The sequence below is a fragment of the Caretta caretta genome, chromosome 9 (assembly GCF_965140235.1).
Source record: "Caretta caretta isolate rCarCar2 chromosome 9, rCarCar1.hap1, whole genome shotgun sequence".
In the NCBI taxonomy this organism is placed as follows: Eukaryota; Metazoa; Chordata; order Testudines; family Cheloniidae; genus Caretta; species Caretta caretta.
In genome coordinates, this window is record NC_134214.1 from 101681112 (window position 1) to 101706701 (window position 25590).

The window sequence follows — 25590 nt, forward strand, 5'->3', positions numbered from 1 at the left end:
CTTTCCACCAGTGGCGCGTTCGAGAGGCCTGACGCAAGCGGGAGAAACCGGCACATTTTCACAAGCCTGTGCAATTAATGGGAAGTGCTATGTACACTCTGGCCGTCGTCGTTCACTCTCTTTTTGCCTCATGACGCAACTCCAGTGCTTAACTGAACACATTTCCTGAGCAGGACAGAGAGAATGCCTCAGATTAGACGTGTCTAAAATAGACTCTAATCTTCCTTGCCAGCAGCACAACAGAAAGCTAACTTTGACCGATGTGAGAGAAAAATGAATGATAAGTAGATACATATGCACATGTACTCACCTCCTGTCTTCTAGGCCTGTCAAGAACAGCCTATTGCATTAGCATCGAGCGGCTGACAAAATAAAGCAGGTGAGATTGCACTACTTCACCCTACTAAGCGATATTTCCTGATCACATTTTCCCCGAAGTGAGCAGAGCAGAGCAGATTGTATAGTTTTGCTTTACGTGACTATGAAGACAGACAGTGAAGGGCACTGAAAAAACAGAATATCTATACTGTACACACACCCAAAGCATTCTTCCAGGAGACGGCACTAGGAGATGAGAGACCTTTACAAATATATTTCTGCTTCCTTTCTTGCTATAGAAGTTTTATTTAGAAAAATGACATTAAAAAACCTGGCCGCATGAAGAGTGTTTGGTCTGGTGCACCTCACTATAAGGCAGGCAGTCTCCAAAACACGCACATGCCACCCGGTAAAAGTAAAACCTGGTGTTGGGGTTTGGGGAGTGCACAGTCCAACGTTCATGCACTCAGCCCCAGGCTTCCCTCCCCTGACACGCCCCGTGCTTTTAAGCTGTGTACGGTAGCTAAAGGGCACCCCTGTGGGGAATCCCTCTCCGTAAGGGAACTTTGTGGTGTTGAAATGACGCTTGAATCTGCCCTAATGTGTGCAGTGATAATTCACCAAAATGCCACAAGCTGTAGACACTCCCAGGCAGACATGATCTCAGAGCTTCTAAAGTGGTTTGCCATTGAAACCTGTATTTACTTCACATCTCACTGGTGCCAGGCAGGGTTGGAAGCCAATAACTGAAATGTATTTCGGTGCGTGCTGTTTGTAAGAACACTGGTCACAAGGGTCTGATTCTGGCCCCACAGCTGGGAAGGACCATTAGCTGCAGTGCAGGGCCTCCCGAGTCTCAGTGGTGTCAGGTTCGGATCAGGCCCTCTACTTGTAACATGAATGCTCTCTCGCATCACCCCCATGCCAGCTACTCCACATCTATGGCACATTGCTGAACTGGATGCCACACGGCCCTGCAGAAACAACAGCTGTTCCCTTTGCCCTCCTCAGCTTTCGCTGCTTTGCCCAAGGAACTCCCACTCCTGTTTCTGGAAGCTTCGCATTTGTTCAAGTGAGAATAATTCCTGCACTTGGAAAGTGAAAGCAGAACATGACCTGCGTGCTCATCCCTAGCCACACCACACATGTCACGGAGGTCCTGTGAAGCTATGCGCTATGATTTCTCCAAAGTACTGTGCAACCCTCCCAAAAGGGAATGTACTCTTCCTTTCCACGTCACTAGGTTTTGTCAGTAATAAGTAGCTCATTAGCCATTTTTCTGTATAAGCAGGGAAAGCACAGTTTCCATACAGGAACTGGGCTGGGGCTTTAACGGAAGCTACATGCCACACACAATCAAGAGAAAAGGGGGTGTTTAAAAGGTGGGACAAAGAAGGAAGAAAATCACATTCTTTAGGTAACTACTTTGGCAAGTTTTTGGGTAGTCTGGTTTCTTTCCCATTTCTCTCTCACTCTCTCTTAGCTGAGATAGGCATGTCCAAGCTCCCATATTTGCAATCATAAATAACTCTGGGTGCGGTCTGGAGTTTTCATGCTCAGATTACTCCGAAATGACAGACTGGGTTTTCTTTAACCATTTCCTCTTCCTCCGCCCACAAAACAACCTCTCCACATCAGACCCAGCCTGGGGGACAATGTCTCGGAAAGCTGCAAACTACTGAGAATAGAGACTACAGGCTCGATGCTGCAACTGCTGTGGGCATGGTGCTCTCATTGCCTCCAGAGGACATTCCACAACACTGGACCCAAGACTGCACCATTCCCTCCATAATTCCACAGCCCCCAGGTGTTCACTTTCTGTTAAAGGTGGTTTGCTGAATCTTGTTTGGTCTGGTCAGAGCACAACAATATCAAGGCAAAGGCATGGACAAGGCAATAGCTGGCTTTTGTGGTTATTAAATGGTTCAGCTTTGCTTCAGTGGTTTAATCATTAGCAAATGCTGTTTATTGTCTTAGCTAGTCTTGTGCCATAAACATTGTTCCTTAACTATATTTACAGAAATGAATCTCCTTATTCTTGTAGGCAGTGTTGTAGCCATGTTGGTCCCAGGATATTAGAGAGACATGGTGGGTGAGGGAATATCTTTTATCGAACCAACCTCTGTTGGTGAGAGAGACGAGCCTTCGAGCTTACACTGAGCTGAAGAAGAGCTTGTCTCTCTCACCAACAGAAGGTGGCCCAATAAAAGATATTCCCTCACCCACCATGTCTCTGCTTAATCTTGACAACTCTGATAAAACCAAGCAATGTAACAATTCCTTTTGCTTGTATCACTTGCCATGGGTTAGTCTGAGTAACAGGAATGAAAAGCATGATTGTTTATTAATTATTATTATTATTATTATGTTATCCTTTGGGGGGAGGAAGTCGGGGGAGAGAAAATTTGCTGTCTGGATCCCAACTCTTCCCTCCATCATGTTCAGATTGAAGAGTGTGACCATGCACCACAGGGCACACAAGTGCATTGTTTCTCTTCACCTAATGAACTACAGGAAGCAGACCGCACAATTATTCATTTGGAAGCTCGACTTGCACTATGCGAGACACCAAAGAAACGCTGCTATTTGGCTAGCGCCCATCTCTGCGAATACTGTCACAACAGTCTCCAAACTGTCACTTCAGCAACTGCCCCACACAGGAAAAACATATTTCTTCCAATTAGACCAAATTCTAGCTCCATGTTTGAAGAGTATAATTTGATCTTTTCACTAGACACTCATTAAGCACTTAAGTTTAATAATTCATATTTGCTTTAAAAATGCACTGAATTAGCTAGCAACTGAGGAACTGCAGCTATTTCTCTGTTTAGAGTATGACTGTCACCATGGTACCTGGGCGCATTCCTATGGAAAGACCACGTGGCCCGGTGGGAGGGGCACTGGCTGGGGAGTCAGGAACCTAGATACTGTTCCTCCTGCGTGACCCTTCACAAGCAACTTCTCTCCAGGACTCTATTTCCCCTCCCATCCTGTGTCTGACTGGTCTATTGAGACGGTCAGCTCTTCAGAGCAGGGATGGTCTCTTGCTATGTGTCTGTACAGCGGGGCAGTAGTAGAATACTAATAACAACCGATTTTAAACAACAAGCGCCGCTGGTGACTGGTGCAAGCCGAGACATGGTACCCTCCCTGCCCAGTAAACGGGAATTTCCTACAGGCCTAAATTACAGAAGAGCTAGAGGGCCCGCACAGCCACACAGAGACGAGGAGATATGCAGGGCCTGCTCACAGCAGCAGGCCCTGTGCTCCCTTCAGGCTGGAGGGCAGGATGTGGCCACGGAGCCGGAGAGAGATGCTGGCGCACACTGTGCACTCCCTGTCCGCAGGGAACAGCGCTGGGGGAAGGACATGCTCCCTGGTGCTCCTCAGGGCTCCAAGCAGCTAGTGCCGGGAAAAGTTTTTTGGACAATGAATTTTTTGGTGAAAAATAAGTTGACTCAAGTCAACCAAAATATTTCATGAAATCGCATCAAATTCGCCAACATGTTTTGGTTAAAAAAAAAAAATGCAGCACAGAAGAAAAAATTCCACCAACCCCTGAAACATTTCATTCTGCCATTTTCTAAATGAAATGTTTTGATATTTTGATTCAAAATGACTTTTTGTTTTGAATATTTCTTGAATTTTATTTTTTCAAAGGTTAAAGAAACCAAAATGAAATATTTCAGCCAACTTGAACCAAAATTTTATTTTGGTTCAGCCCCTGAATGGAAAAGAAGAATCAGTTCATGGAACAGCTCTGACTGCAGCTCCTACTCCCTGAAACTCACCAAACCTGGGCTCTCGCAGGGTGTAGCAGGAAGTACTTCTGGACCTGAGCACCTCCCTCTCAGAATGGCTCCCTGCCAGCTGCCTTCTAGGGTCACACTGCAAGGGCCAGTGCTGACAGGGCACTTATGTTCTCTGTCCTAGAGCAGAGCTTTAAAGTGTGGTAACATTTTCACGTCATGGTTTGTGCCTGGGGAGCTGTTATTCTCCGTGTTATTCATGCTAGGGGCGGTGCAGCAAGCAAGAAATCTGCATGCATTTATATGCTGTTGATCTCTAGTGGACGGATTGTTAAAGGATTTGAGTTTATAGCATACAGGATACAATGAAGTGATCTCCATGCTTTGATGGAAGTTTATTACAGTAATACAAATCCACAATGTATTAATTATGGATGCATTTTAAAAACCTCTCTCCGATATCGCACATACAAACAGATACGTGTACTGGGCTTGGGTCACCGGATAGCCAGTGACATGATTTACAACACTCAGCACCCTTTCTCATGCACGGATGTGCATATGTGCATTTGCTGGTGCAATTTTAGGGTATGGGTTGAGGATACTTGGCAAACGTAGCTCAGCGAATGATCATTAGAACACAGACACTGTCAAAATATCATGAGTTATATCCCGGCCCCATTGACACTGATGGCAAAATTCCCGTTGACTTCACTGGGGCAGGATTTCACCCCTATGTTCCAACTAACTGCAGTATTAGTAGACATGCAAGGTAATGGACTGGCTCCAGCCCTGGTTAATCCATCAAGGAGACAGGTTCAGCTTGACATTGGAAGTCTGTTAAAAAGGGGGAAAAGCATGGAAAACTAGGCAGCTGATGGAGACATTATCAGACATTTTAAACTCCCCTCCATGGCAACATAGTGAATTCTAAAGATAAGGCAACCATACCCATTCAGGCAGGAGTAGCTCTGCCGTAGGACGTCACTGGGAAAGCTGACCTGGGAGTCCCTCTTTCTAAAATTTGTTTCAATTAAAAGAACAGTCAAATGTTCGTCATGTGTTCAGCGGTCTTCTTTAAAATAAAATCATCAGGCTATAGTTCCTTTCCTGAAGGCCACAGGTGAATTTACTTCCACGTTAAGTCATCTCTAGAATTCCCAGGGCAGGCTGAAGGAGTCCCCTGCTATTCTTCAATACACGTTTTCTACAAGCCTATGGCTATGTGGCAGCCTGTGGGACTCTCCAGAACCCAGCCCCACGCTCGCACCAGGTCTCTGGGATTGGGCCTGCAAAACCACATCTTTAGCCCTTCCGCTCCTCAGCCAAGGAGTAAAGCAAAGCAGAGTTTTGGCTGCAGCAGCCACTGTCGCTTCACCCACTTATTTTTATGTGGCATAAAAGCTCAGGGCTGAAATATAAGCCCTTCCAAGCTCCCAGAGCTGAAAAGGGTTTTAGAGAGGAATAAGAATAAAAACTCATGCAAAAACCTCCCTTATAAACTGTATGATCAATCTGCACCTGTTATATTTTTGCATTTGGTAAATTCAGGTGTAGCAATTCCTAAAATTCTCTGGCTCTTACAAACAGACATGACTGACAGCCTCTAAGTACTGTGTCTTTCGTAACAAAAATGATTGACAACCCCTCAGTGGATAGCCCAGTCAGCCTAACAATGTTATTGTTCTCTAATAATTGCCTGATTTTTTTTAAAAAAAAATTAATGACTGTTCACCTAAACATTGTCAGAACTTTTGAAAAGTTCATTTAGACCCACTGATTTTTACGTCTGCTTGGCTGCAGCTCTGCTTCTGTGACTCATGCCAGTGGGAATGCTGGAAGGCAAATATTCATCTCCTTATGTGTATTGTTCATAGGAGCAGTAGCAGAAGCTGGGAATGAGCGACAAGGGATGGCTCACTTGATGATTCCCTGTTCTGTTCATTCCCTCTGGGGCACCGGGCGCTGGCCAATGTCGGAAGATAGGATCCTGGGCTAGATGGACCCTTGGTCTGATGCAGTAGGACCATTCTTATGTTCAGTCTTTTTTCTTGCTAGTGATGCTTCCTCTGGACATTTGGCAGTTATTTGCTGTACTAAGACAGTCAGGGAGTTGACAAATATTACAGATAATCAAGAGCAATTCCTTCTGAGATCTATCACGTATGATGACACAGAGCCTGCCTAGACAGTGAAACCAAATATTCACAGAAACACTATTGACTTTAAAAATGACTCAGGAACAAATATCAAAGTAGTCTCAGAAGGGACTTACAATAACCTTCAACCCCTCCCAGAGCTGCAATCACCTGACACAGCCTTGATTAACCCTGGAGGTATTCTGAACTCCATGTCCCAGTTCACCACAAACACAACTTGCAAAAACAAGCTTTGCATTCAGAGTGCATGTGATCAAAAAACAACAATCTTCTTAGCCACTGTGTGACAGCCATGAGTGAGAAAGGTGCAAGAACTTGATGGAGTATTTGATGATACTGGACTTCTGAAAGATGGTGTGATAGCGTAAATTTTGTAAAGGGTAGGAATGTAAAACTTAACGGGGGAGATGTAATAGAAAATAAAATATTAAGCTGCACTATACTGTTCAGCCACTAGTTGGCACTGTATGTAACACATTTAACAAGCTCACAGCAGACATTCCTGGCAGTACATTAAAGGATCTTACAGTAACACATTTGGTGTATCTCTTTGGGAAGGAAGTGCTGTAGCCTGTCCCTACCTGGTACAGGAGCCTGACCTGAAAGCAGCAGCCCCGCAACTTACCATGTATAAGGTGTACATGACAGGCCTAGTGGATGGGGGAGGGGAGGGAAGGAAAGCAGATGTGATTTCGCTTGATATTAGGAAACCTTTTGACAGACTCACATGATATTCTCATAAGCACATGTAATAAAAACAAACGGAAAGGTCACCACCTTTCTGTATACAGAGCTATAAAATCCCTCCTGGCCAGAGGCAAAACCCTTTCACCTGTAAAGAGTTAAGAAGCTAAGATAACCTCGCTGGCACCTGACCAAAATGACCAATGAGGAGACAAGATACTTTCAAAGCTGGAGGGGGGGAAACAAAGGGTCCGTCTGTCTGGGTGATGCTTTTTGCCAGGAACGGATCAGGAATGCAGTCTCAGAACTTCTGTTAGTTAGTAAGTAGTCTAGCTAGAAATGCGTTAGATTTCCTTTTGTTTAATGGCTGGTAAATAAGCTGTGCTGAATGGAATGTATATTCCTGTTTTTGTGTCTTTTTGTAACTTAAGGTTTTGCCTAGAGGGATTCTCTATGTTTTGAATTGGATTACCCTGTAAGGTATTTACCATCCTGATTTTACAGAGGTGATTCTTTTACCTTTTCTTTAATTAAAATTCTTCTTTTTAAGAACCTGATTGCTTTTTCGTTGTTCTTAAGATCCAAGGGTTTGAGTCTGTGTTCACCTGTACAAATTGGTGAAGATTTTTATCAAGCCTTCCCCAGGAAAGGGGGTGTAGGGCTTGGGGGGATATTTTGGGGGAAGACGTCTCCAAGTGGGCTCTTTCCCTGTTCTTTGTTTAACACGCTTGGTGGTGGCAGCATAGGGTTCAAGGACAAGGCAAAGTTTGTACCTTGGGGAAGTTTTTAACCTAAGCTGGTAAGAATAAGTTTAGGGGGTCTTTCACGCAGGTCCTCACATCTGTACCCTAGAGTTCAGAGTGGGGAAGGAACCTTGACATCATAGTAGGGAAATGTGGTCTAGATGAAATTAGTATAAAATAGGTACACAACGGTTGAGAAACTGTACTCAAAGAGTAGTTATCAATGGTTTGCTGTCATACTGGGAGGATGTATCTAGTAGAGTCCCACGGGGTTCTGTCCTGGATACAGCACTCCTCAATATTTTAACTGATAACTTGGATAATGAAGTGGAGAGTATGCTTATAAAATCTGTGGTTGACACCAAGCTGGGAGGGGTTGCAAGCACTCTGGAGGACAGGATTTGAATTCAAAAAGACTTTGACAAATTGAAGAATGGGTCTGCAATCAACAGGATGCAGTCAGTAAAGACAAGTGCAAAATACTACATTTAGGAAGGAAAAAAATGCAATGCACAAATACAAAACAGGGAATAACTGACTAGGTGGGAGTACTGGTGAAAAGCACCTCGGGGTTATAGTGGATTACAAATCAAATATGAGCCAACAATGTGGTGAGGTTTCAAAAAAGACTAATTTCATTCTGGAGTGTTTTAACAGGAATGTTGCATTTAAGCCACAGCAGGTAATTGTTCCACTGTACTTGGCACTGGTAAGGTCTCAACAGGAAGACTCTGTCCAGTTTTGGATATCACATTTTAGGAAACATATGGACAAACTCGAGAGACTCCAGAGGAAAGAAACAAAAATTATCCAAAGGTTTAGAAAACCCGGTCTATGAGGAAAGGTAAAAAAAAAGTGAGAATATTTAGTCTTGAGAAAAGACAACGGAGGGAGACCTGATAACGGTCTTCAAATATGTGAAAGACTGTTATGAACAGGATGATGAACAACTGTTCTCCATGCCCACTGAAGGTGGGACAAGAAGTAATGGGCTTACTCTGCAGCAAGACAAATGTAGGTTAGATAATAGGAAAAACCTTTCTAACTATAAAGGACAGTTAAGCACTGGAACAGGCTACCGAGGGAGGTTGTGGAACCCCTGTCACTGGAGGGTTTTAAGGACAGGTTAGACTAACTCCTTTCAGGAATGCCTAGGTCTACCTGTACCTGCCACACAGGCTGGACTAGATGACCTCTCAAGGCCTCTTCCAGGCCTGCATTTCTATGAATTCATGATAAGCATCTGGATTTTTGTATGTATCTCCCAACTGAATGTGAAAGTTGAGTCTAGAGCTGTATATAATGTTCCACTGCGACAAAAAGCACTGGAAATTAACCTGCCTTTGAGTTCAGAGCTTTGATCACAAACCTCAGCTCATAATCATGAAAGTCTGGTCAAAATAGACGGAGTATTGGAAAGCAGACAGACCCAGCTACCCTACAAGAATCCTACTGAAAACATCTAAGACAAGGATTGGTCCTACGGCTTAGTGAGCGAGGAAAGAGCAGCTAGCTGTAATGGGTTCCTTTGAAGCATTCAAGGTGGTCAAAATTCAGCCTCCTAATGAACCTGCAGTGGTAGATTAGCTTCTAGCCTGGACCTAGCTACTTGTGTTTCCTGAGAATCAAACTGCTGGGCTCAGTTCAGGAACCTTTGTCATGAACTGAATTTTGCAGAGTTTCCTCAGATCTGCTCCAAACCATTTGCAGGTCTGTCCGTCTCTAACACTGACTAAAAATGCTGGACAAGCCAAGACAAGCTACTAGTTTTGAGGCATCCTCTTGCTGTATATTACCTCTGTGCACACAGCATAGCCAGCTAACAGCCCACGCTCATTCTTGGTGCTCTGGAGAGCCAGGTGAGGTCAGCATTACGTACAAGGTCTGCAAAGTATTTTATCCTATATTTTATCCTTCAGTATAGAACTTACCTGGGAAAACTATGGTTGCCAGTTATGCTGGAGTACTCTTACAGAGTATGTTATGAGTTTTTTTTTTAAAAAAGCATTTTATAGTTTAAACTATGGATACCACCTTATTTTGATAGTTACCCATAGCTCTGCTTACCACCAAAATATGGAAGTCCACCTTTATAATTTGAATACACCTATTCTGTCAGAGAGTTCTTCCCCAGCAACTCAGATATAACACTGCTGTTGCAACATCTTCTCCAGAAGAGAAACGTTCTCTAACTTCAGCTTTTATTTCTGGGATTTTGCCAGCACTAGTTAAAGGCAGTTCTATAAGGAAGAACCCTTGCTGACAGGCAATGACTCATCTACATGTGCACAGTTAGGATCTCTGCATGTCCAGGATATGCTCTTGCTACATGGTGAAAAATAAAAGGAGCTGTTTTTACTTTGTAGACATACTGTAGAGAAGGTAACTTTTAAGGTTAATTTAAAAGTTTTACAAAAAAGTCCAACAATTCATAAGGACCTAAATGTTTTCTCAGATTTTTTTACTTTTACTGAGCTATGTAGGTGTTCATCATAAGAACAGCCACACTGGGTCAGACCAATGGTCCAGCTAGCCCAATATCCTGTCTTCCGACAATTGCCAGTGTCAGATGCTTCAGAGGGAATGAACAGAACAAGGCAATTATTGAGTGATCCATCCCCTGTCATCCAATGCCAACTTCTGGCACTCAGAGGCCTAGGGATACCCAGAGTATGTGATTGTGTCCCTGACCCTCTGGGCTAATAGCCATTGATGGACTTATCCTCCAAGAACTTATTGAATTCGTTTTTGAATCCAATTATAATTTTGGTGTTCACAGCATCCCCTGGCAAGGAGTTCCACAGGTTGACTGTGAGTTGTGTGAAGAAATACTTCCTTTTGTTTGTTTTAAACCTTACGCCTATTAATGTCATTGGGTGACCCCTGGTTCATGTGTGAACACTTCCCCGTTCACTTTCCCCACACCATTCCTGACTTTACAGCCCTCTGTCATAACCCCCCTGAGTCGTCTCTTTCCCAAGCCGACCAGTCCCAGCCTTTCTAATCTCTCCTCGTAGGGAGGCTGTTCCATCCCCATCATCATTTCTGTGACCCTTCTCTGTACTTTTTCCAATTCTTTTTTGAGATGGGGTGACCAGAACTGCACGCAATATTCCAGGTGTGGGTGTACCATAGATTTATATAGCACATTATATTTTCTGTCTTACTATCTATCCCTTTCCTAATGGTTCCTAACATTGTTCGTTTTTTGACTGCCGCTGCTCATTGAGCGGATGTTTTCAGAGAACTATCCACAATGACTCCAAGAGCTCATTCTTGAGTGGTAACAGCAAATTTAGACCCCATCATTTTATATGTACAGTTGGGATTATGTTTTTCAATGTGCTTTACTTTGCATTTATCAACACTGAATTTCATCTGCCATTTTGTTGCCCAATCACTCAGTTTAGTGCGATCCCTTTGTAACACTGCAGTCTGCTTTGGACTTAACTATCTTAAGTAATTTTGTATCATCTGCAAATTTTGTCACCTCACTGTTTGCCTCCTTTTACAAATCATTTATAAATATATTGAACAGCACAGGTTCCAATACAGATCCTTGGGGGAATCCTGCTATTTACTTTTTTCCATTGTGAAAACTGACCATTAATTCCTACTCTATGTTCCCTATCTATTAACCAGTTACTGATCCTTGAGAAGACCTTCCCTCTTATCCCATGACAGCTTATTTTGCGTAAATGCCTTTGGTGTGGAACTTTGTCAAAGGTTTTCTGAAAATCCAGTTACACTTTATTAACCAAATCACCCTTGTCCACATTTTGTTGACACCCTCAAGGAATTGTAACAGATCTAAGCACGGTTTCTTTTTACAAAAGCCATGTTGCTTCTTCACCAACATATTGTGTTGATCTAGGTGTCTGATAATTCTGTTCTGTACTATAGTTTCAGCCAATTTGCCTGGTACTGAAGTTAGGCTTACTGGCCTGTAATTGCCAGGATCACTTCTGGAGTTTTTTTTGTTTTGTTTTTTTAAATTGGCATTACATTAGCTATCCTCCAGTCATCTGATACAGAGTTTGATTAAGCGATAGATTGGTTACTATAATTAGGAGTCCGGTGACATCTTAAAGACTAACAGATTTATTTGGGCATAAGCTTCTGTGGGTAAAAAACCCACTTCTTCAGATGTATGGAGTGAAAATTACAGATGCAGGCATAAATATAGTGGCACAATCAGAGAAGGGAGTTACCTTACAAGTGGAGAACCAGTCCTGACAGGGCCAATTCAGTCAGGGTGGCTGTGGTCCACTCCCAATAACTGATGAGGTGGTGTCAATTCCAGGAGAGGGAAAATTGCTCTTGTAGTGAGCCAGCCAATCCCAGTCCCTATTCAAGCCCAAATTAATGGTGTTAAGTTTGCAAATGAATTTTAGTTCTGCAGTTTCTCTTTGAAGTCTGTTTTTGAAGTTTTTTTGTTGAAGGATGGCTACTTTTAAATCTGTTATATAATGTCCAGGGAGATTGAGGTGTTCTCCTACTGGCTTTTGTATGTTACCGTTCCTGATGTCTGATTTGTGTCCATTTATCCTTTTACATAGAGACTGTCCGGTTTGGCCAATATACATGGCAAAGGGGCATTGCTGGCACATGATGGCATCTATCACATTGGTAGATGTGCAAATGAATGAGCCTCTGATGGTGTGGCTGATGTGGTTGGGTCCTATAATGGTGTTGCTAGAGTAGATATGGGGACAGAGTAGGCAACAAGGTTTGCTACAGGGATTGGTTCCTGGGTTAGTGGTTCTGTTGTGTGGTGTGTGGTTGCTGGTGAGTATTTGCTTCAGGTTGCGGGGCTGTCTGTAAGCAAGGACTGGCCTGCCTCCCAAGATCTGTGAGAGTGATGGGTCGTCCTTCAGGATAGGGTGTGGTGGGCTTCTTTGGTATTTTACCTCTACATGGATGTTAAATTTAATTACATTATGGCTGTTATTACCGAGCGGTTCAGCTATATTCACCTCTTGGACCAGATTATGTGCACCACTTAGGAGAATTGCCTCTCCCCTTGTGGGCTCCAGGACTAGCTGCTCCAAGAAGCAGTCATTAATGGTGTCAAGAAATTTTATCTCTTCATCCTGTCCTGAGGTGACATGTATCCAGTCAATATGGGGTAGTTAAAATTCCCCATTTTAATTGGGTTTTCGGATTTTATCGCCTCTCTAATCTTCCTGAGCATTTCACAAACACCATCTCCATCCTGGGCCAGGCGGTCGGTAGATATTCCCACTGCTCTACTCTTATTGTTCATGCATGGACCTGTTGGTTTGACGATGTGGACTGGGAAAAACAAATTAGGGGTTAATTTGGGGACAGTGTCCTGGATAGACTGGTATTGGTAACTGTTCTTCCTATTTCTGCAGTTCAGCACCATACATCTAAGTCTGAGATACTGGATTGAAATGATTTCTGCTGGAGTACCTTGAAAAAATGGACTTGCTAGTGATGCTGCAAAGGTGCCAATCAAAGAAGTTTCTGGAGAAGAAAGGAAGCCCAGTTTTCAAATCTGGGAACCTACTGGGCATTTTGGTGCTCACCTTGGTAATTAGGCGACTAAAAGAGGAATCTGAGTTATAAATGCACAACTGGAAAACTTAGCTGCTCAAGCCTGAACTCTGGGCCCTGCACATCAAAGTGTTGTTGACACACAGGGCTAAGAACTGACTGGAAGGCCCCGATCATGAGGTAGGATTTGCTGGTACAAGTCTCTGTATCCTTGAGGAGTGTGAACCTAAATTTGCACAAAAAATGCTGCACCCACAAAGCATTGTGCCCACATTTATTGTGAGTGCAAACAAGTACATGAGTGCACAGACTGGGTAGGTAAGTACAAATGGGCTAATTCTACCTACAACCACTTGTACACAGAGATTTAGAGGTCACAATGGAGTTAGCTGAACATTTGGGCTTTCTGCTTTGTTAATTCACTTTCTGGTGCTTCTGAGTGTGACCGGCATATTTATAGAATCAGTAGCTTCATGTACTGTATTGTCTTCTGCCCTAGCCTCCATGATTAATTGTGCATAAAATTGGTTCTGTTATCTATTGTTTTTTCCTTATTTTATATGTACTGGACGTTTCCTAAAAATTGTTTTCAGGTTTATAATTGCATATAGAGTTCTATAAAACTCATTATGAATCACTTGAATGTCTTTGGGCTGTGCACTGTCTATTTGAATATAGACAGGAAAAGAGGCTATGGATTGCATGCAAGTTACAAAACACAATATTAAGTTTCAACAAATATTCCTCCATCTGCTGTCTGTTCTTGCACTGGGAATGAGAGCGAGGAGGTGGGAACCATTCTCATCATTGTAAGTATCTCTGAAATAAATGGTAATGAGCACAACGTCCTCCCTGACTTAAGTACATGACATTACTTGATCATTTATCTCTCCCACTTTGTATTCAAAACAGTTTCCCTCTTTTATAGCCAGGGGTCATTTCAGGAATGCATCCTGCTCCTTTGTCATTTTATCATTTATGCATCCCCATGTTATGGAACCAAAGTGAGGACAAGTTTTCACAAGGCTGGAACTGTGACTTTTCACTTTGGGTTGTTAAAAATGCTAAGTGATGGGGTGTGTGCATGCATGTGTGTGTGTAAGTAACAGTCCCTGGGGAGATCATACCAACCACATGGAGACATGCGGGAAGGTGCTTCCCCCTCAGATATCACTGCACATTTTCCTAACTGGCCAAAGCCTACATATCACAGTCATGAACCCCACTCAGAGCTGCTCCTGGGAGCATAACCTCCTTTAGGACTCCACTTTTTCCCCAGCCACAGAGGCAGTCAGACTGGAGAGGTCCTGAGGGTCCCAGGGCTGCAGTGGAATCCCAGTGAAGCAGTGGCCTCGCCTCTCCCTGGGAGCAGCAGAACAGGCAATTTCACGTTGGTGAAATATCTTTTGAATGAAACATTCACCCCTGCCTGCAGAAGTTGTTCAAAGCTGAAACAGCAGCAGAAAACTGGTTACTTATAAATATCCATGGTCTTTGTGTTTATATCTGGGCATCCCACCCAACATCCATAGCAAGAACACAGCTTTTCACTCATGTAAGAGCAATTTGTGTATAATCACAGAATTGTAGGACTGGAAGGGACCTCGAGAGGGCATCTGGTCCAGTCCCCTGCACTCATGGCAGGGCTCAGTATTATCAAGAGCATCCCTGACAGGTGTTTGTCCAACCTGCTCTTAAAAATCTCCAGTGATGGAGATTCCTCCCTAGGTAACTTGTTCCAGTGTTTAACCACTCTGACAGTTAGGACGTTTTTTCTAATGTCCAACCTAAACCCATTGCTTCTTGTCCTAGTCTCAGAGATTAAGAACAATTAGTTTTCTCCCTCCTCCTTGTAACAACCTTTTATGTGCTTGAAAACTGTTATCATGTCCCCTCTCAGTCTTCTCTTCTCCAAACTAAACAGATCCAATATTTAAAATCTCCGCTCATAGGTCATGTTTTCTAGACCTTGAATCATTTTTGTTACTCTTCTCTGGACTTTCTCCATTTCTCCACATCTTTCCTGAAATGTCCCAGAACTGGACACAATTCTCCCGTTGAGGGCTAATCAGCATGAAGTAGAGCGGAAGAATTACTTCTCATGTCTTGCTTACAACACTCCTGCTAATACATCCCAGAATAATGTTCGCTTTTTTTTTGCATCAGTGTTACACTGTTCACTCATATTTAGCTTGTGATCCACTAAGACCCTCAGATCCCTTTCCGCAGTACTCCTTCCTAGGCAGTCATTTCCCATTTTGTATGTGTGCAACTGATTGTTCCTCCCTAAGTGGAGGACTTTGCATTTGTCCTCATTGAATTTCATCGTATAATGTAGCAGAGGGTCAACAGACCTGGTCCATGTGTCAGAGAGAGACAGAGAGGAAGTGAGAAAGAAGCCATCCTAGTCTTCTAATTGCTCCAGGCTGCAATCTGAAGACAGCAACATCACCACAGAGCTGAGCAGCCTCTTTATTCCAGGAACTTTTAAATCAGCGTGGATTGTTCCAGAGCCTAGCACAGGGGTGCTCAGATTTTTCCACAGTATGGAGTACATCTTACAAGAGAGTTTCACTCACAGACACCTAATTGCGTGGACCACCAGCTCTCATGTTAATTAATAATTAGCCCTGTGGCAACTGAAATTGCTTATGTGGAAAACTCACATTAGGAAAGCGTTTAATGAGTTTTAGCATCTTTTAATGCAATCTAGCAGATAGAAACAAGGAACAGGAACCAACACCATGTGAGCCACCACCCCTTCATAGACCCCAGCGGTCCATGGACAACAGTTTGAGAACCTCTGGGGTCTTGCATACAAAAGAACAGTTCGCACCAGAAAGCTAATGCCCTAGATCAAATGGCTGCTTAGCCATAGTATGTGCTGTGTTATATACATTGAACTGAGGACAGAGCAGTGTCGAACTCCAAGGGTTCTGCTTTACAGAGGGTGGAGTGAACATGACCTTGAATTGTGATGCCTTCTAGCTTCGTCTCCTCTCAACCTCCCTCCATTCTTCGAAGATTCACTTTGAATTTGGGGTTTGGACAAATCAATAAATCTCCAGGTGAACCCCAAGTTTCATATGGCTTCATGAAAGGTTAAAAACCATCAAAGGCTATTAATTATCCACTAATTATGATGTCATGGGATAAGAGGGAAGGTCCTCTCAAGGACTTGAAACTGGTTAAAAGACAGGAAACAAACGTTAGGAATAAATGGTCAATTTTCAGAATGGAGAGATAAATAGTGGGGTTCCCCAGGGGTCTGTAGTGGGTCCAGTCCTATTCAATGTATTCATAAATGATCTGGAAAAAGGGGTAAACAGTGAGGTGGGAAACTCTGCAGATGATACAAAACTACTCAAGATAGTTAGGTCCCAGGCAGACTGCAAAGAGCTACAAAAGGATCTCACAGAACTGGGTGACTGGGCAACAGAATGGCGGATGAAATTCAGTGTTGATAAATGCAAAATAATGCACATTGGAAAGCATAATCCCAAGTATACATATAAAATGATGAGGTCTAAATTAGCTGTTACCACTCGAGAAAGAGACTTTGGAGTCACTGTGGATAGTTCTCTGAAAACACCACCCAATGTGCAGTGGCAGTCAAAAAAGTGAACAGAACGTTGGGCATCATTAAGAAAGGGATAGATAATAGAAAATATCATATTCCCTCTCTATAAATCCATGGCTATTAGCCAGGAGGGGCAGGGATGGTGTCCCTAGCCTCTGTTTGCCAGAAGCTGGGAATGAGCGAGAGGGGATCAGATCAGCTAAATCCATTTTGTTCAGAACTATATGCTCATTTACAAAAACAAATTCCTCTCTTTGTTCAAGCATTAAGATAGTTAAGTCAGTGACTAATTCCCTACATATTAATCACTGATCAAGATATGATATATTATTAATAAGGGAGCTCAAATTGGCAAGAAAATGCTTTTCTCTCGACATAGCCTTTTAATTAAAAAATGAAATAAAGCTAGAAAAAGCAAATTATGTTACTGAATAAAATGGTGTCTGGGGAATTAAGCTAAATCTTAACATTTTCAAAGGCAATTCTGGGAGCAGTATAATTTAATATTTTAAATGACCTGGATAATGAGCATATTGATCAAATTTGCAAATGTGCCAAAATGTAAGGTAATGCAGGCAAAGTCCCCAGAGAGTAAAGAAGACTACAGGAAAACTAAATGAATGTAGTGAACTGGCATAAAGATGCCAATATGAAATTTCTCTGACTATGCAGTTATAAAATGGGTAACTGACATCCATGTGTCAAAGTGATTTTCTGGGTTTAATTAATTTTATTTTATTTCTTTAGTACTGTTCTCTCAGTGGTTTTCCCCATTTGGCCCTGACTAGACTAGGGAAATAAAGGTTTTGTAAAAAAAAAGTGGTAGGTAACATGTTAATATATCTTAACCACCTCTGTGTACCTAGTCTAGACATGATTTAACACCATTAAACGCGTGTTAGCTGATCCAGGTCAATGCTACATTTGTTTTAATAGTGCAAGGTGGTATGTGAATCACTACATTAAGTTCTAAGTGCTATTTAAAAAGAACCTAATTAAAATGTGTTAGGCAATACTGAAAGAAAGAAAGAAAGAAAGAAAGAAAGAAAGAAAGAAAGAAAGAAAGAAAGAAAGAAAGAAAGAAAGAAAGAAAGAAAGAAAGAAAGAAAGAAAGACTTTTGATTCCTAGTCTAGACTGGCCCTTTGAGACAGAAGCATTCCATGCTCTGCAGCCCTTTGCTCATCATTCGGCAATGCAGAGGGCCGGCACAGGGTCTATCCATCATTTCACTTCCACTTGCCTCCAAAGGGAGAGTCATGCTGGGCTTCTGAGTCACTGCAGTTTTGGAGAGATGGCTCCAAATGTGATATCAACAGGCAGGGAAGCTATGTCGCTGAGGTGAGATTTGGCCCTTAAAATTTATTACTCATCTCTAAGGGTATGTCTACACTACGGAATAAGGTCGAATTTATAGAAGTCGTTTTTTTAGAAATCGGTTTTATATATTCGAGTGTGTGTGTCCCCACAGAAAATGCTCTAAGTGCATTAAGTGCATTAACTCGGCGGAGTGCTTCCACAGTACCGAGGCTAGAGTCGACTTCTGGAGCGTTGCACTGTGGGTAGCTATCCCACAGTTCCCGCAGTCTCCACTGCCCATTGGAATTCTGGGTTGAGATCCCAATGCCTGATGGGGCTAAAACATTGTCACGGGTGGTTCTGGGTACATATCGTCAGGCCCCTGTTCCCTCCCTCCCTCCATGAAAGCAAGGGCAGACAATCATTTCGCGCCTTTTTTCCTGAGTTACCTGTGCAGACGCCATACCACGGCAAGCATGGAGCCAGCTCAGGTAACCGTCACCCTATGTCTCCTGGGTGCTGGCAGACGTGGTACGGCATTGCTACACAGTAGCAGCAACCCCTTGCCTTGTGGCAGCAGACGGTACAGTACGATTGGTAGCCGTCATCGTCATGTCCGAGGTGCTCCTGGCCACGTCGGCTGGGAGCGCCTGGGCAGACATGGGCGCAGGGACTAAATTTGGAGTGACTTGACCAGGTCATTCTCTTTAGTCCTGCAGTCAGTCCTATTGAACCGTCTTATGGTGAGCGGGCAGGCGATACGGACTGCTAGCAGTCGTACTGTACCATCTTCTGCCGAGCAGCTATGAGATGTGGATGGCAAGCAGTCCTTCTGCACCGTCTGCTGCCAGCCAAAGATGTAAAAGATAGATGGAGTGGATCAAAACAAGAAATAGACCAGATTTGTTTTGTACTCATTTGCTTCCCCCCCTCCCCTGTCTAGGGGACTCATTCTTCTAGATCACACTGCAGTCACTCACAGAGAAGGTGCAGCGAGGTAAATCTAGCCATGTATCAATCAGAGGCCAGGCTAACCTTCTTGTTCCAATAAGGACAATAACTTAGGTGCACCATTTCTTATTGGAACCCTCCGTGAAGTCCTGCCTGAAATACTCCTTGATGTAAAGCCACCCCCTTTGTTGATTTTAGCTCCCTGAAGCCAACCCTGTAAGCCGTGTCCTCAGTCGCCCCTCCCGCCGTCAGAGCAACGGCAAACAATCGGGCATCTGAGAGTGCTGTACAGAGCAGTCACAATGGAGCACTCTGATGGGGCTAAAACATTGTCGCGGGTGGTTCTGGGTACATATTGTCAGGCCCCCGTTCCCTCCCTCCCTCCGTGAAAGCAAGGGCAGACAATCATTTCGCGCCTTTTTTCCTGAGTTACCTGTACAGACGCCATACCACGGCAAGCATGGAGCCCGCTCAGGTAACCGTCACCCTATGTCTCCTGGGTGCTGGCAGACGCGGTACGGCTTTGCTGCACAGTAGCAGCAACCCATTGCCTTCTGGCAGCAGACGGTGCAATACGACTGGTAGTCGTCCTCGTCGTGTCCGAGGTGCTCCTGGCCACGTCGGCTGGGAGCGCCTGGGCAGATATGGGCGCAGGGACTAAATTTGGAGTGACTTGACCAGGTCATTCTCTTTAGTCCTGCAGTCAGTCCTATTGAACCGTCTTATGGTGAGCGGGCAGGCGATACGGACTGCTAGCAGTCGTACTGTACCATCTTCTGCCAGGCAGGCAAGAGATGAGGATTGCTAGTAGTCGTATTGTACCATCTTCTGCCAGGCAGGCAAGAGATGAGGATGGCTAGCAGTCGTACTGTACCATCTTCTGCCGAGCAGCCATGAGATGTGGATGGCATGCAGTCCTTCTGCACCGTCTGCTGCCAGCCAAAGATGTAAAAGATAGATGGAGTGGGTCAAAACAAGAAATAGACCAGATTTGTTTTGTACTCATTTGCCTCCTCCCCTGTCTAGGGGACTCATTCCTCTAGATCACACTGCAGTCACTCACAGAGAAGGTGCAGCGAGGTAAATCTAGCCATGTATCAATCAGAGGCCAGGCTAACCTCCTTGTTCCAATAAGAACGGTAACTTAGGTGCACCATTTCTTATTGGAGCCCTCCGTGAAGTCCTGCCTGAAATACTCCTTGATGTAAAGACACCCCCTTTGTTGATTTTAGCTCCCTGAAGCCAACCCTGTAAGCCGTGTCGTCAGTCGCCCCTCCCTCCGTCAGAGCAACGGCAGACAATCGTTCCGCGCCTTTTTTCTGTGCGGACGCCATACCAAGGCAAGCATGGAGGCCGCTCAGCGCACTTTGGCAATTAGGAGCACATTAAACACCATACGCATTATCCAGCAGTATATGCAGCACCAGAACCTGGCAAAGTGATACCGGGCGAGGAGGCGACATGAGCGCGGTCACGTGAGTGATCAGGACATGGACACAGATTTCTCTGAAAGCATGGGCCCTGCCAATGCATGCATCATGGTGCTAATGGGGCAGGTTCATGCTGTGGAACGCCGATTCTGGGCTCGGGAAACAAGCACAGACTGGTGGGACCGCATAGTGTTGCAGGTCTGGGACGATTCCCAGTGGCTGCGAAACTTTCGCATGCGTAAGGGCACTTTCATGGAACTTTGTGACTTGCTTTCCCCTGCCCTGAGGCGCATGAATACCAAGATGAGAGCAGCCCTCACGGTTGAGAAGCGAGTGGCGATAGCCCTGTGGAAGCTTGCAACGCCATACAGCTACCGGTCAGTTGGGAATCAATTTGGAGTGGGCAAATCTACTGTGGGGGCTGCTGTGATGCAAGTAGCCCACGCAATCAAAGATCTGCTGATATCAAGGGTAGTGACCCTGGGAAATGTGCAGGTCATAGTGGATGGCTTTGCTGCAATGGGATTCCCTAACTGTGGTGGGGCCATAGACGGAACCCATATCCCTATCTTGGCACCGGAGCACCAAGCCAGCGAGTACATAAACCGCAAGGGGTACTTTTTGATAGTGCTGCAAGCTCTGGTGGATCACAAGGGACGTTTCACCAACATCAACGTGCGATGGCCGGGAAAGGTACATGACGCTTGCATCTTCAGGAACTCTGGTCTGTTTCAAAAGCTGTAGGAAGGGACTTTATTCCCAGACCAGAAAATAACTGTTGGGGATGTTGAAATGCCTGTATGTATCCTTGGGGACCCAGCCTACCCCTTAATGCCATGGCTCATGAAGCCGTACACAGGCAGCCTGGACAGTAGTCAGGAGCTGTTCAACTACAGGCTGAGCAAGTGCAGAATGGTGGTAGAATGTGCATTTGGACGTTTAAAGGCACGCTGGCGCAGTTTACTGACTTGCTTAGACCTCAGCGAAACCAATATTCCCACTGTTATTACTGCTTGCTGTGTGCTCCACAATATCTGTGAGAGTAAGGGGGAGACGTTTATGGCGGGGTGGGAGGTTGAGGCAAATCGCCTGGCTGCTGGTTACGTGCAGCCAGACACCAGGGCGGTTAGAAGAGCACAGGAGGGCGCGGTGCGCATCAGAGAAGCTTTGAAAACCAGTTTCATGACTGGCCAGGCTACGGTGTGAAAGTTCTCTTTGTTTCTCCTTGATGAAACCCCCCGCCCCTTGGTTCACTCTACTTCCCTGTAAGCTAACCACCCTCCCCTCCTCCCTTCAATCACCGCTTGCAGAGGCAATAAAGTCATTGTTGCTTCACATTCATGCATTCTTTATTCATTCATCACACAAATAGGGGGATGACTACCAAGGTTTCCCAGGAGGGGTGGTGGAGGAGGGAAGGAAAATGCCACACAGCACTTTAAGCACAGCACTTTAAAAGTTTACAACTTTAAAATTTATTGAATGACAGCCTTCTTTTTTTGGGGCAATCCTCTGTGGTGGAGTGGCTGGTTGGCCAGAGGCCCCCCCACCGCGTTCTTGGGCGTCTGGGTGTGGAGGCTATGGAACTTGGGGAGGAGGGCGGTTGGTTACAGAGGGGCTGCAGTGGCAGTCTGTGCTCCAGCTGCCTTTGCTGCAGCTCAACCGTACACTGGAGCATACTGGTTTGGTCCTCCAGCAGCCTCAGCATTGAATCCTGCCTCCTCTCATCACGCTGCCGCCACATTTGAGCTTCAGCCCTGTCTTCAGCCCGCCACTTACTCTCTTCAGCCCACCACTTACTCTCTTCAGCCCGCCACCTCTCCTCCTGGTCATTTTGTGCTTTCCTGCACTCTGACATTATTTGCCTCCACGCATTCGTCTGTGCTCTGTCAGTGTGGGAGGACAGCATGAGCTCGGAGAACATTTCATTGCGAGTGCGTTTTTTTTTCTTTCTAAGCTTCACTAGCCTCTGGGAAGGAGAAGATCCTGTGATCATTGAAACACATGCAGCTGGTGGAGAAAAAAAAAGGGACAGCGGTATTTAAAAAGACACATTTTATAAAACAGTGGCTACACTCTTTCAGGGTAAACCTTGCTGTTAACATTACATACATAGCACATGTGCTTTCGTTACAAGGTCGCATTTTGCCTCCTCCCACCGCGTGACTACCCCCTCAACCCTCCCACCTCCCTGTGGCTAACAGCGCAGAACATTTCTGTTTAGCCACAGGCAAACAGCCCAGCAGGAATGGGCTCCTCTGAGTGTCCCCTGAAGAAAAGCACTCTATTTCAACCAGGTGACCATGAATTATATCTCACTCTCCTGAGGATAACACAGAGAGATGAAGAACGGATGTTGTTTGAATGCCAGCAAACATACACTGCAATGCTTTGTTCTACAATGATTCCCGAGTACGTGTTACTGGCCTGGAGTGGTAAAGTGTCCTACCATGAAGGACGCAATAAGGCTGCCCTCCCCAGAAACCTTTTGCAAAGGCTTTAGGACTACATCTAGGAGAACCGCAAATGCCAGGGCAAAGTAATCCTTTCACATGCTTGCTTTTAAACCATGTATAGTATTTTAAAAGGTCCACTCACCAGAGGTCCCTTCTCCGCCTCCTGGGTCCAGGAGGCAGCCTTGGGTGGGTTCGGGGGGTACTGGCTCCAGGTCTAGGGTGAGAAACAGTTCCTGGCTGTCGGGAAAACCGGTTTCTCCGCTTGCTTGCTGTGAGCTATCTACAACCTCCTCCTCATCATCATCTTCTTCGTCCCCAAAACCTGCTTCCGTATTGCCTCCATCTCCATTGAAGGAGTCAAACAACACGGCTGGGGTAGTGGTGGCTGAACCCCCTAAAATGGCATGCAGCTCATCATAGAAGCGGCATGTTTGGGGCTCTGACCCAGAGCGGCTGTTCGCCTCTCTGGTTTTCTGGTAGGCTTGCCTCAGCTCCTTCAGTTTCACGCGGCACTGCTTCGGGTCCCTGTTATGGCCTCTGTCCTTCATGCCCTGGGAGATTTTGACAAAGGTTTTGGCATTTCGAAAACTGGAACGGAGTTCTGATAGCACGGATTCCTCTCCCCAAACAGCGATCAGATCCCGTACCTCCCGTTCGGTCCATGCTGGAGCTCTTTTGCGATTCTGGGACTCCATCATGGTCACTTGTGCTGATGAGCTCTGCATGGTCACCTGCAGCTTGCCACGCTGGCCAAACAGGAAATGAGATTCAAAAGTTCGCGGTTCTTTTCCTGTCTACCTGGCCAGTGCATCTGAGTTGAGAGTGCTGTCCAGAGCGGTCATAATGGAGCATTCTGGGATAGCTCCCGGAGGCCAATACCATCGAATTGTGTCCACAGTACCCCAAATTCGAGCCGGCAACGTCGATTTAAGCACTAATCCACTTGTCAGGGGTGGAGTAAGGAAATCGATTTTAAGAGCCCTTTAAGTCGAAATAAAGGGCTTCATTGTGTGGACGGGTGCAGGTTTACATCGATTTAACGCTGCTAAATTCGACCTAAAGTCCTAGTGTAGACCAGGGCTAAGGATTCTGATTGTTATTACCAAGGAACATAATGCCAGTTCATTTGATGCAATCCCTAACAGCGTCATCTTACTGTGAGTGACATTCTTTTGCAAGATTCAGATTCCTGAGACTTTAGAAGTCACTTTAAAGAATTCCTTTAAAAAATGCATGTTACTAAAAAGACAATCTTCTTGTACAGCAGGAATAACGTACTGTATGCTGTACATTCAACCGTATCTTATGGCCCTCAAAAAAACCCTTTTCATAGGGAAGAATAATTCCCTCCACTCGGAGAGTTACTCAGGGAAGTCCTATGGCCTGTGTTCTGCCGGTGGTCGGACCAGATGATCACACGGATGGGTCCCTTCTATGAACTTCTGACGCGGAACACTGCATTTCTGAAGCAGTTCCCACTTCCTGTTGAAGTTTATTTTATTCTAAAATAGCTGTGCTCAGATTGAGGCTATGTAACCCACTGCAGAGTATGTGTTATTGGTCCCCTTCTCTGCAGAGGATGTAAGTGAACAGAGCCGCAGCTGTGTAGCAGTTTGTGCTTTTAGCTCAGGCGGTGCCCCACTACATCAGTCAAGATGGCAGCCATCCGGGGTGCTTGAGCGTTATTTCTCCCTGCAGTAAATGCATGCATTTCACTCTTTGCCGAACAGCCTGTTTGTTTAACCCCTGCACAGCTCATGTTCAGCTGAGTACAAAGAGCTCAGTGCTTCGGGGTTTGAACCAGCCCAAATCTTAATATTAAAAAAAATAAATAAAATGCTAATTGTTTTTAATGAACTTTCTTTCTAACCCCAGTTTATTTGGCAATACATTTGCAAAGGGATTTCAGCAAACTGAAAGCAAACAGAAGGAATACATTTTTTTTTGTTCAGTTTCCAATCACACCCACAGTGAGGTGTCTGCCAAAGACCTGACTCAGAATTTTTCCGTGTCATGAAAGTGGGCAGCGCAGTGTAGTCTCTGCATGTCTCAAGTCCGAACACCCATGAGGCAAGCTGTACGAGTGCTGCACGGCACCACAACTCCCTCACCAACTGCCACATCTGCTGCACAGAGAGAAGGCCATTCTCTCTCATTCAGAAACAAAATCCAAGGGGAGCTGTCATGTGGTGGGCAAACTTCAAGAGGCTTAGATGTACCCCAAAAGTTCCTGCACCAGATTCTCAGCTGATTTACACTCTCTGAAGATCTGGCTCCATATGCTTAGTCTGAGTTAATTACATCTCTTCAATCTGCAAAACTGGGTTAGGAATCTCACCCCAAAAGCATCTCTTGAGATACTCAGCACTTCCGGCTTCCGGTCAGGCTTGAGAGCAGCAGTATTTTTTGCAGTATGTTGGCAATTATATACCAGACTTGTCCAGAACTAGGACAAGAGGAACCACAGAGGTGGAAGGGGAGAAAAGAAAAGAAAAGAAAAGAAAAGAAAAGAAAAGAAAAGAAAAGAAAAGAAAGCTAACTGGATCTTTTCCAAACACAAAACAGATTCAGGTCTGGTTCAATGTGAAATTGGACTAAGATTCAGACAGTTTCTTACTTTAGCTGAACCAGTTCCTTTGCTTGTAGTTTTAACTTTCCTACCATACTAAATCACAGATACATTAATTACATCCTTGGAATATG

General features: G+C 44.7%; 1 protein-coding gene across 19 annotated transcripts in view; it reads right to left on the reverse strand.

The window, feature by feature from the left end:
- Positions 1–25590, reverse strand: part of HTR2C (5-hydroxytryptamine receptor 2C) — a 459369-nt gene that overhangs the window by 119799 nt on the left and 313980 nt on the right. Inside the window, exons 3-4 of one of the 19 annotated variants that reach the window (XM_075132607.1) lie at positions 23030–25333; positions 21851–22441 (exon numbers count right to left, since the gene is read on the reverse strand). The exons of the other annotated variants lie outside the window; for them this stretch is intronic. Of the exons in view, the coding sequence (XP_074988708.1) occupies positions 21900–22441; positions 23030–23612 (1125 nt within the window). The 5' untranslated portion in view covers positions 23613–25333 and the 3' untranslated portion in view covers positions 21851–21899. Of the gene's footprint in view, positions 1–21850; positions 22442–23029; positions 25334–25590 lie in introns of those variants that run through there. 19 annotated transcript variants of the gene reach the window in all.